This window comes from Ornithorhynchus anatinus, chromosome 13, assembly GCF_004115215.2.
Source record: "Ornithorhynchus anatinus isolate Pmale09 chromosome 13, mOrnAna1.pri.v4, whole genome shotgun sequence".
NCBI classification, from domain to species: Eukaryota; Metazoa; Chordata; class Mammalia; order Monotremata; family Ornithorhynchidae; genus Ornithorhynchus; species Ornithorhynchus anatinus.
The window spans coordinates 28,470,262-28,483,878 of NC_041740.1; the positions used below are offsets into that span (position 1 = coordinate 28,470,262).

Below are 13,617 nucleotides of genomic sequence, written 5' to 3' on the forward strand. Positions count from 1 at the left end.
TTAAACTTAAGTACATGACTGAAGATAACTTTTCTCATTATCAATCATTCATTCTAATCATACCATCTTCTCTTGTGATGATTAAACATATTAATTCCCTCAGTTATCATATGTATATGGTAATATTTACTGTATTGTATTCTTTAAACTTATGAAACAGAATCTCTATAAAGTAATTGCAAGTATCTCTTTACCTATTATATTAACCCAGTATGGAGGTTAGATGGCTATCTGAAAATCTTGCACATGATGTAAAGGAGTTTCTAGCTAAACCCGTACCAGGAGTTAAAGGTCCACGGAGAGAACACTAAGCAAAGAGAACTTGGTGAATGAGTGACAAGAGGCCTGAGTCTCTCACTGGTCCCTCTGTCACTAGCTTTTTTCCCCCTCACTCCCCTCTAGTTGGTCTTCAGTGACTCCTACCACTCCAGCCTTAAAATTACATTTCCCACCATTTCCACAGGCCCCAACCATCATTTGCTGTGACTCTTCATTGGATATAGATCACAGTCTGAGATTTCTTTTAGAGAAATAGGTCTAAGTAGTACTCTATAAAAGGTGGTTCTGAAATATGTAAGGAAAGAAACTATGGAGATATAGGATGGATCTTGCCATCTTGGAATTATTCAAGGAAAATCCCAGACCCTAAATGGAGTTTCCTTTGAAAAGCACCTTGGATGTTAGAGGGATAGGAGGTATTTAGGTCTATTTTTTTTAAAAAAAACCACTATACACCCTTCTGCACTCTCTGCTACTCAGTGAAACTAAGGAAATTCTGAGACAGAAACATTCCAACCTCCAGATCTCCAAAACATTGGTGGCAGGTATATATTCCTCTCTCTCTCTCTTCATATATACAATATATGTGTATATATACATATATTACTGTACTTTCCAAGCACGTAGTACAGTGCTCTGCACATAAAGAGAGAGATAGAGAGATACACCTATACACCCAGGGCCTCTGCATCTCCTATTAACTCCCCTCTTCTTTCTCAGAACTTTCAGACTGATTGAGATTCAAAGAGGAAAAGTAGTAATCAGAACTGAAAGCTTCCTCTTGGTGATCACGCTTACAGGACGATGATAGACTATTTGGGGGATGAAAGACACTGAGGAACATTTCAGTCTTAGGACTTCCCAGATGGGGAGTCCATATTTGACAGCCTATGTGATACAGAGAGACTCAAACAAAAGACCAAAGACAATTTGGGGGCTACTAAAGGGTTGAGATCTTATCGAGCTAACAAACTGTCAAATTCCATCAGGGAGGCTAAGTAATCTACTTGCATGAAATACTTTATCATCCAACAAGATTATCTTTGCAATCTGTTTCACCCATTCAAGTATCTTCAGGAGATATGTTACTACACTTGCATAAACCTTAACTCACTTCAACATTTATAAAATAACTCCGAAAGACAAAACAACAGAAAACATCCATAAATATCAATGAGTGTATTAACAAACTTGACTATCAAGTAGTTCTTTTTGGAGGATTTTATACATGACACTTTAATTTCATGCTCTCTTAAATCTTCATGTGAAAATGGAGCTTGGTTGAGGTTTTAGATATTCATTGCCAATTTCAGCTATGATTGGGGTACCTTATATGTCAATAAGATTTTGTGTATCCATTTTGCATAATATGCCACTCGGACAAATATCCCAGGGCGGTTTGGAATAGCACATCCTCTCCCAGGAACGATGATGCCCAGGACCATTCTCATCTTATGTTGTTCACACACCAAAGGGCCACCATAATCTCCCTAAGAGTAAGAGAGAATTGTGAAATAAAAAGGATTCACCAAAATCATTTTTTAAAACAAACACAAATAAAAGTGCTATTTGTAGCTGCAAAAGTGATTGAAATGATTCAGTGAAAGCTAACTTCAGAGTTAGCCATCTTTTTGTCCCTCGATCCCGACTCTCCTGTCTCCAACCTCAGCATACCCTCTCTCCATTTTCCAGTGCAGTTAACAACAACCCTCTCATCTTCAAAGTCCTCTAAAAACCATGCCCCACCTAATTTGCACCACCCAGATCATGTTGTCCAGCAGTCTACCCTTAGGAATGTATATACAATCATCCTCAACACATGTGTATGTCAATTACTTAAGTATTCATGTATTTGCTTTTCCATACTTGTGCTGCATAGTAGTTTTCCTCCTACTCTATGTCTAGCCTCTCTCACAGATGAATTATAAAATCTGCAGACAAGAACTGTAAATTACTTATAGGCATAGAACATGTCTACCAACATTTAGAACAGTGTCTTGCACACAGTAAGTGCTCAATGAATATAATTGTTTGGATAGAGGAATGGGGAAGAGAAGGAAGAAGGGAGGGAGGGAGGGATGGATGATCAAAAATAAGACCTGGTGTTACTGAGTTGAGTAGGTAAATTCTTAAAACATGAAAGTAGTAATTTTAAGTATATTTTGTCTTTGGCAGCAGCAGCTGGTGCTGATCTTTAATTAAGCAAATGAAAAATGCCCAGGTATAGAGGAATTGTGTCCCATTATTTCTGCCTTCATGAGGCATGATACCCTTACCCAACACTGACTTTTTTGTTTATTTGTTAGTTTCTGTTTTTTTAATGGTGTTTATTAATAATAATAATGATAACGTTGGTATTTGTTAAGTGCTTACAATGTGCCGAGCACTGTTCTAAGCACTGGGGTAGATGGGGGTAATCAGATTGTCCCACATGAGGCTCACAGTCTTAATACCCATTTTGCAGATGAGGTAACTGAGGCACCGAGAAGTCAAGTGACTTGCCCAAAGTGACACAGCTGACAGTATGTGTTAAGCACTCACTGTGTTCCAAAAGCTGCACTAAGTGCCAGAGTAGATTCAAGCTAATCTAGTTAGACACAGTCCATGTCCCAAATGGGGCTCACAGTTACAGACAAGTAACCGATGCACAGAGATGTTACGTGACTTGCCTAAGGTCACACAAGAACAAGTGGAGGAACTGAGATTAGAACCAAGGGCCTTCTGATGCCCAGGCCCATGTGCTATCCACTAGGCCACGCTTCTCATGGTAAAGCAGTTGGTGAGAGTTCAGGAAACAGATCGGCTTCTAGGAGAAGTTCTGCTCTAGACATGAGGATAAGATTAAACTAAGCCCCGAAGTCACAGTCCTTTGATTTATGAAATGGAATTAATGAGTAAAAATAAACAGACACTAGGAAAAATTTGAATCAGCTTCCTCAGTGAAAGACACTTAAAGATCCTTTTACCTCACATGGTCCTGCCCCAATCCTATCTGCCCCAGCACAGATTTCAGATTCAGTCAGGGTGATCTTCCCTTTGTGGTACTGATTGCACTTCTCATTTCCCATGATGTAGAGGTGAGCAACGCGGAGAAGACCATCAACATTGTTCACTTAATCAAAAATAGAAGCAGAGAGTGAGCAAAATATACTCATTTGCTAAGAAAAAACTTTTGAGAAAAGAGACTATAAATTATGTTAATTTGATTTTTTCCATTTGCATAAGGGAACCATTTTTGGTCATTAAATGTGCTGCCTTATAGGATTTAATTTTAAAAATGTCTTACATCCAGTGTAGCCCCATCCATAAACACTGCATGTAGTTTTTTCTGGAATTGTGCATCCATAATTGGGTAAATCAATGGTGCTAACAAAATCATCCAATATTGCAGGTCTGGAAAGAGATAACATATAATAAATGCATTAGATTCTATCTAGCATTTCAAAGGTTCTATTTCAGTCTAGCATTTAATACTTTTTCTTGCTGGTGTTCTTTCTTCATAACTAAATTAACCTATTTTGTGTACCATTTTCATCTGTGAAAAGGTATAAATGAACACTCAGAGAGTAATTTACATTTTATAAAATTAATGTAGAAAACCAACTTTTTGAGCTAATTATTATTTAGAAATTATTTAAAATGAAACTTTAAATCTAAGCTATTGGATTTGAATTTCTTGAAAATTCATTTCTTGAATAATCAAAATGAATCTAATTTTGATTATTTCAAATACATTTAATTGATTTTTAAGTGACCCCAAATTGCCTTGGAGTTGACTTCCCCTCATAAGCATCTGGAGGCAAAAGAGAAAGGACTTTATCTAAAAGGACATTGGATTTATCCATAAATTGGCCATATTCACCAGGTGATTGTTAACTAGGAGAAGCAGCGTGGCTCAGTGGAAAGAGCACGGGCTTTGGAGTCAGGGCTCATGAGTTCGAATCCCAGATCTGCCACTTGTCGGCTGTGTGACTGTGGGCAAGTCACTTAACTTCTCTGGGCCTCAGTTCCCTCATCTGTAAAATGGGGATTAAGACTGTGAGCCCCACGTGGGACAACCTGATTCCCCTATGTCTACCCCAGCGCTTAGAACAGTGCTCGGCACATAGTAAGCGCTTAACAAATACCAAAAAGAAAAGAAGAAGAAGAACTTTTAACTTTAATTCCTGGGATAAACGCAGCAATTGGGAACAATCTTTGCAAGGATAACGGTTAGCATTTAGCATTTGAACAGTGATGCCCTTATGAAATGACCATCTTGGCTTAGTGAAAAGAGCCCAGTACAGAGAGACAGGAGACCCAAGTTCTAATTCCAGCTCTGCCACTTGTTGACTATGTGACCTTTGGCAAGTCACTTAACTTCTCTGTCTCTCCATTTCCTCATTTGTAAAATGGGAATTCAATACTACTTTTCCCTTCCCCTTGGACTGTGAGACCAATGAGGGACAGGTATTGTATCTTTTCCTGATTGTATTGTAACTAGCCCAGCATTTAGTACAGTGCTTGGCATAGAGTAAGCATTTCACACCCAAACCTACTCCTCCCCCTCATTTTTCTAATTCCTCGTATTTGCCCCAAATCCACTCGTCCCCCTACTTTTTTCTATCCCAGTTGATGACACTGTACTTAGTAAGCGCTCAATAAATATTTTTGAATGAATGAATGAATAAGCATTTAACAAATAGAATATAATAATAATGGTGGTAAATTTCAACACCTCTTCCACTAGGGGAGCTAGGTAACTATAGAACACATCTCATCAATGAGAATCATCAAAGCAAATAAACATCATTTTTCTATTTTCAGAACTAACCTAGAAAGCTTTAGTAACACCAGTTCTGATCCTTCAGGGCCAAACACCAGTTGAGATATATTTAAAACCTGTTTGCGTTTTTCATCTCCTCTTCCATGGACATCATGAATTCCGAGCCAAGCTTCATAGTCTTTCAAATCTCTGTTTCTACATGACAAAAGTTGAAATATGTCATTATTTTCATCATATTACATTAGGAATATGATTTTATTGCTAGCACATGCTCACCATTGCAGCTTCCAAATGTAATTATATAACATAAACTTTTAAAATGCAAATGATAGTGACAAATCCTAGATCAAATCTTAATAATAACTGACATGCAGTCACACATACAAGAATCAGTTCTATTTATTAATACTTATTGTTTTTGCAAATGACTACCCAGTAAAAGAGACTCATTTGAGCAGGTACAATCTCATGGCTAGTGCAGTACAATTTCTACAATGTAAATATACTGTCACATAAGAACTTCAAGAAAATAATTTGTGATGAAACTATTTTAATATTGTAAGTGGTTTTACCGTGAAGGGAAACACTGTGTCGCCGTTAGAACCCAACTTTCCTTGATCAATGAACCGCCACAGATATGCTTGTTTCTGTGAGAAAAGGGAAAATGAAATAAGTCACATATGCTTCAACATAGCAAAAGCCTTAGCGGATCACTAGAACCTTTTCCATTCATTTTTGTTATTGCCAAGGAAATGATAGGCATAACCAAATAATGAAGTCCTATTTTATTCAACTGTAATCATTCATTGAGTGTTTACAGTGTGCAGAGCATTGTACTAAACACTTGGGAGAATACAGTATAACAGTGAACAGACACATTCGCTGCCCACAATGAGCTTAAAAGTTTAAACTTGGATTTATCTACATTGGTAGATTAAAAAGCATCAGTCAGAGTTTGGTATTTTTGCTCTTTGTCAAAACTGTTAATAATGGAGCAAACTGGTTAACTACAGGAAATAGCCCAAATGCCAAGAGTTACTGTTGGTGAACTCTCATTTAGCAATCAAGTAGTGAGGACATTTGGCATTTTTTGTCCTGAGTCATGCACTACTTCCTTATTCCAATTCCAAACCATGAAGTTACTTAATTGGCATGTGCTGGAGTAGGAAAGAATTCACCAGCAACCTGAACAGTGATTTACAGGGGCAGGTAATTTCACATCAGAATGTTTCATTTAGAAAACTGAAACAATTTAAAGACCTATTTTTCCATCAATATCCATATTTTTGAAATGCAATAAATTTGGTATCCTTCAGTAATCCTCCAAATCTGTACAACTGCCAATTTTTTTTTGTAAAAATGGAGTGTAGGATGGCAGAAATTTGGAGAAATTTCAACTTCCAACAATTTATAAATCCAAAGAGCACAGATGTTCAGCACTTCAGAGGGCAGTGCTGGAATAAAACCAGACAATGAACAGTTATTCATGTTCTTTCTTGCAGTTGAAAGACAAAAGAATAATTTTAAACCTTCATTTCTGCTTCTTTTTCAGCCTGCTGGAAGAACAACAAAACATGTGGTGCATGAAGAATTGGATGTGTCAAAATTAAATTCTTCTCACGGCATGTGGCATTAGTGACTCTTCCATTGTCTGAACTCCAAAGTATGCCATCCATTCCTTATGCCATGCCAAAGGTTCTGACCTACCCAATGGGGCAGAACAAGATGTCGTAGTGCTAGCTATGGCAGCTATGGCTACTGTGGCTATTGTGATTGCTGGACTCTAGGCTTACCAGCCTGATTGCTAAGAAGCCTGAAAATACACCCCTTTCTTTTACCCACAATATTCTGCTGTTTTTATTGCAGTGATTTTTGTCCTCATGGCTGAATTTCTCCTTTCAGTTTTTCTCAGTGTGTCAACCATAAATCCCTCCTAATCCTTATTCTCAGACTGAATACTCTGTGGGCCAGGAACTGCATCAGAACCATCGTACCAGTGCTCAATGGAGTATTCAGCCCACAGTGGATACTCAGTTAATTCTGTTGAACGAATTAATCTTCACACCATACAGTGCTCTTTTTAAACTGATGTAAAGCAGTGTTGCTTAATGGATAGAGCACAGGCCTGGGAGTCAGAGGATCTGGGTCCTAATGCTGGCTCTGCCTCTTGTCTGCTGTGTGACCTTGGGCAAATCACTTCGTTTATCTCTGCCTCAGCTACCTAATCTGCATATGGGGATTAAGATTATGCACCCTACTTGGGCCTTGGACTGTGTCTAACCTGATTAGTTTATATCTACCCTGTGCATAGTACAGTGCCTTGGCATCTAGTTAGCTCTTAAAAATACCATTAAAAAACTACTAAAAGGACCAGGTGTCGCAAGGATTATATATATTAAAAAATCCTGTACATATTTCCTTATCTCTTTTAGTTGGAGAATCTGAAAGTTGAATAAAACTGCATATCTTTGAGACTTTCTAGATTATCCCAAATTCCCTAAGGGATAAATGAGGTCTCCAAATAATGCCTTCAAGAGTGTATTGTCATATCTATCAATGGTTTTTATTGAATGCATACTTGTGTAACACATCACAGAACAGAATTTATTCTAAGAAAAATGATCAGAAAGATTTCCAGTTTCTGAAGGGCCCCATGTCTCTTCTGTGTCTGACCAGAAATTAATGTAACAGCGGTTCAATAGTCCAAGCATGTTGTTGTATTGCACTATAGATTCCCTGTTGGTCATTGTCTTGATTCCTGAATTTAGTCTACCAAGAAAATCTTAGTAGCTGCTGCAAGACAATAAGTTGTGGGCAGGAAACGTGTCCGTTGTATTGTTATAGGGCACTGACCCAAGCACTTAGTACAGTGCTCTGCACCCAGTAAGTGCCCAATAAATATGATTGACTTACAGAAATACTTTGTACCTGCTTTATTATCTCACCATAAACATCAGTATTAGGAAGTGTCAAGGTAAGGTCAGAAATTCTAGTGTTCTTAAAATGAACAACTCGGCTCCATTTACCCAATGATTCCTCTGATAAGCAGTCATCCAGCTGTCATCCTGACAAACCACATGATTCTGAACCCTGAGGTTCATGCATATCCAATATTAAAACTACAAGGCCAAAAAAATCAATTGTACTTGTGCCTCTGATTGAAATTATGATTCGGTGTCCATGTGGGTGAACTCTCAGTTACAGAGGTCTAGACATTTCCTTGCTGTTACTGTTAAACTATGGCAAATATGGAACAAAATATTTCATTATGGTCTGTCGGGCAGATGGCCCACTAATTACTAAGCTAGAAACTCAAGGGCTGACCTTTGATCCTACATTCTAAATGATCTCCTATTATCTTGGCTATTAACTCAGATTATGAAGTTCTCTCAAAGTTCTTAACCAACACATATGCAGATACTTAAAAACAGTGTTGTGTTTCTTTATTTTGGAGGCTGCAATTTTGGATTTTTTTTTTTGAAAGATGAATAGCTAAATGTAAAGCCTCTGGTTTCTTTTACATCTACCAATTATATTATTTATTGACAGCTTTTTGCATGCAAAGCATTGTAGTAAATATTTAGAAGAGTACCAGAGAATTAGGACACAATCTCTGCCTTTGAGGACCTTTCAATCTAGCAGGAGATGCAGATGGTAAAACAAATTAGAGGCCAAAGGAAGTAGTAGTGAATAATGCTATAAGTGCTTAAGTGTTACACTGCCTGGAGAGGCCAGATATGTGAGAATTTAGTATAAAGTGGGAGGGGAGTTGAAATCAGTGGGAAAGATGTCCTGGAGGAGATGTGATTCCAAAAATCCTCTTAAAAAGTTCACTGGTCAATCTGAAGAAAAGTGGGAGGGAGTTCCAGGCAGGGGGAAGGCCATGAATGAGCAAGAGTTTGGCAACAGGAGAGATGAGATCGACGCAGAGCGAGTAGAAGAGAAGAAGAAGAAAGAGTGAAGCAAACTGGGCTGTTTCTGTGCTTACAGCCTATGTTAACAACCATGAATGATGTCAAAAGTATGTTATGTGTAATTAAAATACATCTTTATGTATGGATGCCAATTTTTCATGAAAGCAGTATTTTCTTATTTTCCACATTTGTTTCTGCAGACTGGTTGTTGTAATAGTATCGATATACAAGTGTGAAATGGACCCCTTCTCAAATCTTTCACGCTCCTTCTCCCACAGACCAGAAAAATCTGCCAAACCCTGCCTGAATGCAGCATTACCATGTCCAAATGCATTTTCTTTCATTCAACTCTCCAAAATATAAGCATGTGTCTATTGTGCCGGTAATGTTTTTGATGCAAATGGATTATAATAATGAATTTGACAAGAGGAAGGTCAAATTTAAAAAAAAAATTATTCTGGACGCTGTTCAGCAACAGCAAACATTTAAACCAGTTCACTGACATTAAAGGGCAGAAAAAGAGAATCAGGTATTTACTCCACCATCCTTGTTTTGACTTGGTGAGAAGTGAAAGGGAAGGTTGGATATCTTAACCACATTTAAACTTTCTCTGTCAAATGACAAATACCTGTGCTTCAAACTAACCATCCATCCTACGTTGGTTCGTGTTGGGATTCCATTGACCACCCGCAACTGTTTCGTTTTGGCACAAGAAATGACAGGATCTGAAAGAAATTGCAATTATTACGTTGGAAAACTGCCTATACAACTTCTAGTTGTATAGGGACCTGCTTGATTCTATTTATCTTGATGATGATGTCTAATTTGGTTTTGTTATGATTTGCTTTGCTGTCTGCCTCCCCCGTTTAGACTGGGAGCCCGTCATTGGACAGGGATTATCTCTATCTGCTGCAGAATTGTACATTCCAAGCACTTAGTACAGTGCTCTGCACATAGTAAGTGCTCAATAAATACTACTGAATGATTGAATGAATGAATACTTGCCAGTTTCAGTCTTCTAATTGGCCTGCATTGTTTTACCCAAACATTCTCCCCTCCTTATATTGTTTGACTAAACATATCAAGTGAAAGGAGAAGTTAAAAAATCAAACAAACACTAAACTCCAGTCTTCAAAGCTTTTAGCATCTGTTTAAGATGTCAAAATAATTGACATGCATTCTAGTACTTCATTGACTAATGACCCAAACAACCCTGACTCCTAATAGAATCTTACCCTTCCTGAATTTAGCTTAACATCCTCAGGCTATTCAAATAAGGTTAGGTGATATTTTACTTCAAATAATTTTTAAGATCACAATAGAAAGCTAATCCTGTCCAGCTTCATTTACCATCTTTGAGGAATCACTTGTCTTTCGGGTCTTTGGGGGCTCTTTTTTCTTATTTATCCACAGCATTAAAAAAATGGGGAAAAGATCTTAATCATATATTTTGTATTTAGTTTGCCATTTCAAGGGTGAAAGGCTTAAGAAAACTTCTCGGTATCAATTTACAATAAAGAATATATAAACATTTACTTACGATCCAAGTTGACTATTGTAGGTGTTGTATCACCTTCGCCTAGATAAATAAGCAACAAAACATTTTTAAAATATAATGAATATAAAAATACTATACTATATATACTATATATATACATGAGAATCTATACTGTCAATGCAGTGGTGGTGTACTGCTTTATATTTTGCTAAGATGATGAATTAAAAAATGTGCGTAAGAAATCTATGCAGTCAATGTAGTAGTGTTTCATATATTGCCAAAGATGAATGCCACGATATTTTTAGAGTGATTAAAATTTGTTTATGCTGGAAGAGATTGAGTGGTTGGGCACATTAGTTCTGGATGATCTGAGGCCTTTCATGATTACTTTTATAACTTTTTGGTGGGCTATTGGGTTTGTGTTTACATGCCAGTTGGCCGTGTCATTGACGGCAGTTTCAGTTACACTGCTGGCTTCTAATAGCTGTCAACTTCTATAGCGATGCCAAAAATTGTTCAGCCGTGTGACTAGGTTACCCTGATTAGGATATGAACTTTGAAGGGGGGCAGTTTGGAGATCCTAAACTCCTCCCCCACAATTCAAAGCTGTTACATAAATATTCATTAACAATAATAGTAATAATGATAATGACAATTATGTTATTATTAAGCACTTACTATGTTTCAAGCACTGTACTAAGATCTGGGGTAGATACAATGTAAGCAGATCAGACACAATGCTTGTCCCACATGGGACTCAATGTCTAAGCAGGAGGGACAATAGGTATTCAATCCCAGTTTTGCACATATGGGAATAGAGGCACAGAGAGGTCAAGTGACTTTCCCAAGGTCACACAGCAGAGAAGTGACTGGGCTAGTTTTAGTATCCAGGCCTCGCAACTCTCATGCCCTTTCCACTATGCGACTCATCTGTCATCATTCCTGATTTGTTCCTTTTTAATTATTTGGTTTTTTTATGGCATTTGTAAAGCGCTTACTATGTGCCAGGGACTGTACTAAGTTCTGGGGTAGATACAAGCTAATTAGGTTGGACACAGTACACCACCCACACGTGATTTACATTCTTAATCCCCATTTTACAGATTAGGTAACTGAGGCACAGAGAAGTAAAGTGACTTGCTCAAGGTCACACAGCAGACAAGCGGCAGAGCCAGGATTAGATCTCAGGTCCTTCTGACTTCCAGACCTGTGCTCTATCCACTAAGCTATGCTGCAATAGACTTAAAATAAATTGATGAATTCTTGGAAAATCATGTGAGGCATTTCTTGGAATGAATATCCTAGTTCTAATTGAAAAATAATGGGATGGTAGAAGAATGCTGAGCCTTATTGCTTGGAGGGTATTCATAGATTTGTTTCCAAGGTTCAGATTTCAGGGAAAGGCTGTAATTCTGTTAGTTTTTCTGATAAAGGGAGAGGGGAGCTCTCTTGGACCTTGGAAAGGCTATTAACTTAAATTTTAGAACACACTTCTTTTCATAAACCCCCTAGTGGGGGGTTAAGTGTGGTAATGGAGAAAGGCTTGGGAGATATCTAAGTTAGGGAATAATTAGACAGTAATGAATGAGGTACAAGACATTTCCTGGAGCTTACTGACTAGCTGTTCAGAATTGATGGCCTATAGTATTAACCCCAGCTGGTTCTTAATCCCTGAAATTGTTCCGAGCTCAAATAAACTGGCAGTGGCAAAAGAAAAAAAAATAAATGGCAAATTGATTTCTTTATTAGACATTCAATTTTGATAGCTATTTTCAAAGCCAAATAATGTATTGGAAGGACCTGAGTTTCTTAACTCATTACTCTGCCCAGATTCTACTTGGTTTGTAAATAAAAGGGGTATAATATTGAACAGCCAATCCAGAAAATTTGATCATTCCTTCTCTGTAGCTGAGGAACTGGAATGGTTTTGCCCCTGAATCAACTGCTGACAGCTCTAGCTCTTCAAGCATATTATTGGTGGTATAAATGGTATTTATTGTGCACCTACTGAGTGCAATGCATTGCAATAAGCCCTTGGGAAAGTTAAACAGAAACAAAAGGAAATTGCCCGTTCATAAGGAGTAGGTGGTGGACCCGCAAAGTGTCCCCCTTAGAAGAGGTGTGAGCTAGGGAAACAAAAACATCAATGTTACTGGTTGCTCCATTTAAGTTAATGATCTGCAAATTTCAAAATAAAAGGCTAGTAGTTCCCTCGGGGTGCATGAATGAGAAAGAGAGAAAAACAGTGCTTTTTGTCCCAAGAAGTTAAAAAAAAAAGTTTGTTGTATGTAAACTCCATGAGAGAAATATACAACTAACACACTGTGGGTCCATAGAAAATGGAACAAAACAGTCGGGTCAGGCATCATCCAATTCAATTTAGTATTTTCCCCTGGTGAGCAAAAAAGACCCCCTTGTTTTTCTTTGATCTTTTCTCCACAGCCTTCCTTCCTCTCCCACCTAAAACAAATTCCAATCCCTCCCTTAAAACTCATATTAACCCTTTTATTTTGCTCCATAAAAATCAATAAATGAATACCAGAATAATAATTTTTAAATATAATAGAATGATGGATATATCACAATTATTGAAATAGTTATGCATCCTGAAGTGTGAAATTTAATGATTAATCTAAATTAAAATGTGCTTCAGAAAAATGTGGATCTCTTTAAAACTCCTAATTGACCTAAGATTTAAAGAATAGCACTTCATAACAGTAAGAAAAACACCACCTTGAGTTTTTTTAACATGTTAAAATTGCAGGTGCTCCTGATTACATAAAGTATAAATGTGTTTTTAGTTGGAAAGAATTGTTGAAATAAAGATTTTTTAAAGATATATCAGCATAAAATATCTTTTGACTGCTTTGTAAACTCCTCCACTAGATCGTAAATTCCTTGTTGGTAGAGATATGTCTACCATAACTATTATACTTTCCCAAGCAATTAGTACAATACTCTGAACATATTAAGCACTCAATAAATACCACTGCCCTTTTCTGATGTTCTGCTTTCCCCCATGCCACCAGGGCATCTTATCCTTCCTCACTGAAGCAGGGGAAGCAGCATGGTCTAGGGGATAGAGCATGGGCCTGGGAATCAGAAGTACCTGGGTTCTAATCTTGCTACTTGCCTTCTATGTGACCTTGGGCAAGTCACTT

The 13,617-nt window shown here is 37.5% G+C and overlaps 1 protein-coding gene across 2 annotated transcripts in view; it reads right to left on the bottom strand.

The window, feature by feature from the left end:
* Window positions 1-1,488: 1,488 nt before the first annotated feature.
* Window positions 1,489-13,617, bottom strand: part of HGF (hepatocyte growth factor) — a 66,137-nt gene continuing 54,008 nt past the window's right edge. For both annotated transcript variants that reach the window (XM_029078216.2, XM_029078215.2), the window contains exons 12-18: window positions 10,499-10,537; window positions 9,587-9,683; window positions 5,617-5,691; window positions 5,093-5,239; window positions 3,566-3,672; window positions 3,246-3,391; window positions 1,489-1,769 (exon numbers count right to left, since the gene is read on the bottom strand). In XM_029078216.2, coding sequence (XP_028934049.1) covers window positions 1,593-1,769; window positions 3,246-3,391; window positions 3,566-3,672; window positions 5,093-5,239; window positions 5,617-5,691; window positions 9,587-9,683; window positions 10,499-10,537 — 788 coding nt within the window. In that variant the 3' untranslated portion in view covers window positions 1,489-1,592. The remainder of the gene's footprint in view (window positions 1,770-3,245; window positions 3,392-3,565; window positions 3,673-5,092; window positions 5,240-5,616; window positions 5,692-9,586; window positions 9,684-10,498; window positions 10,538-13,617) is intronic.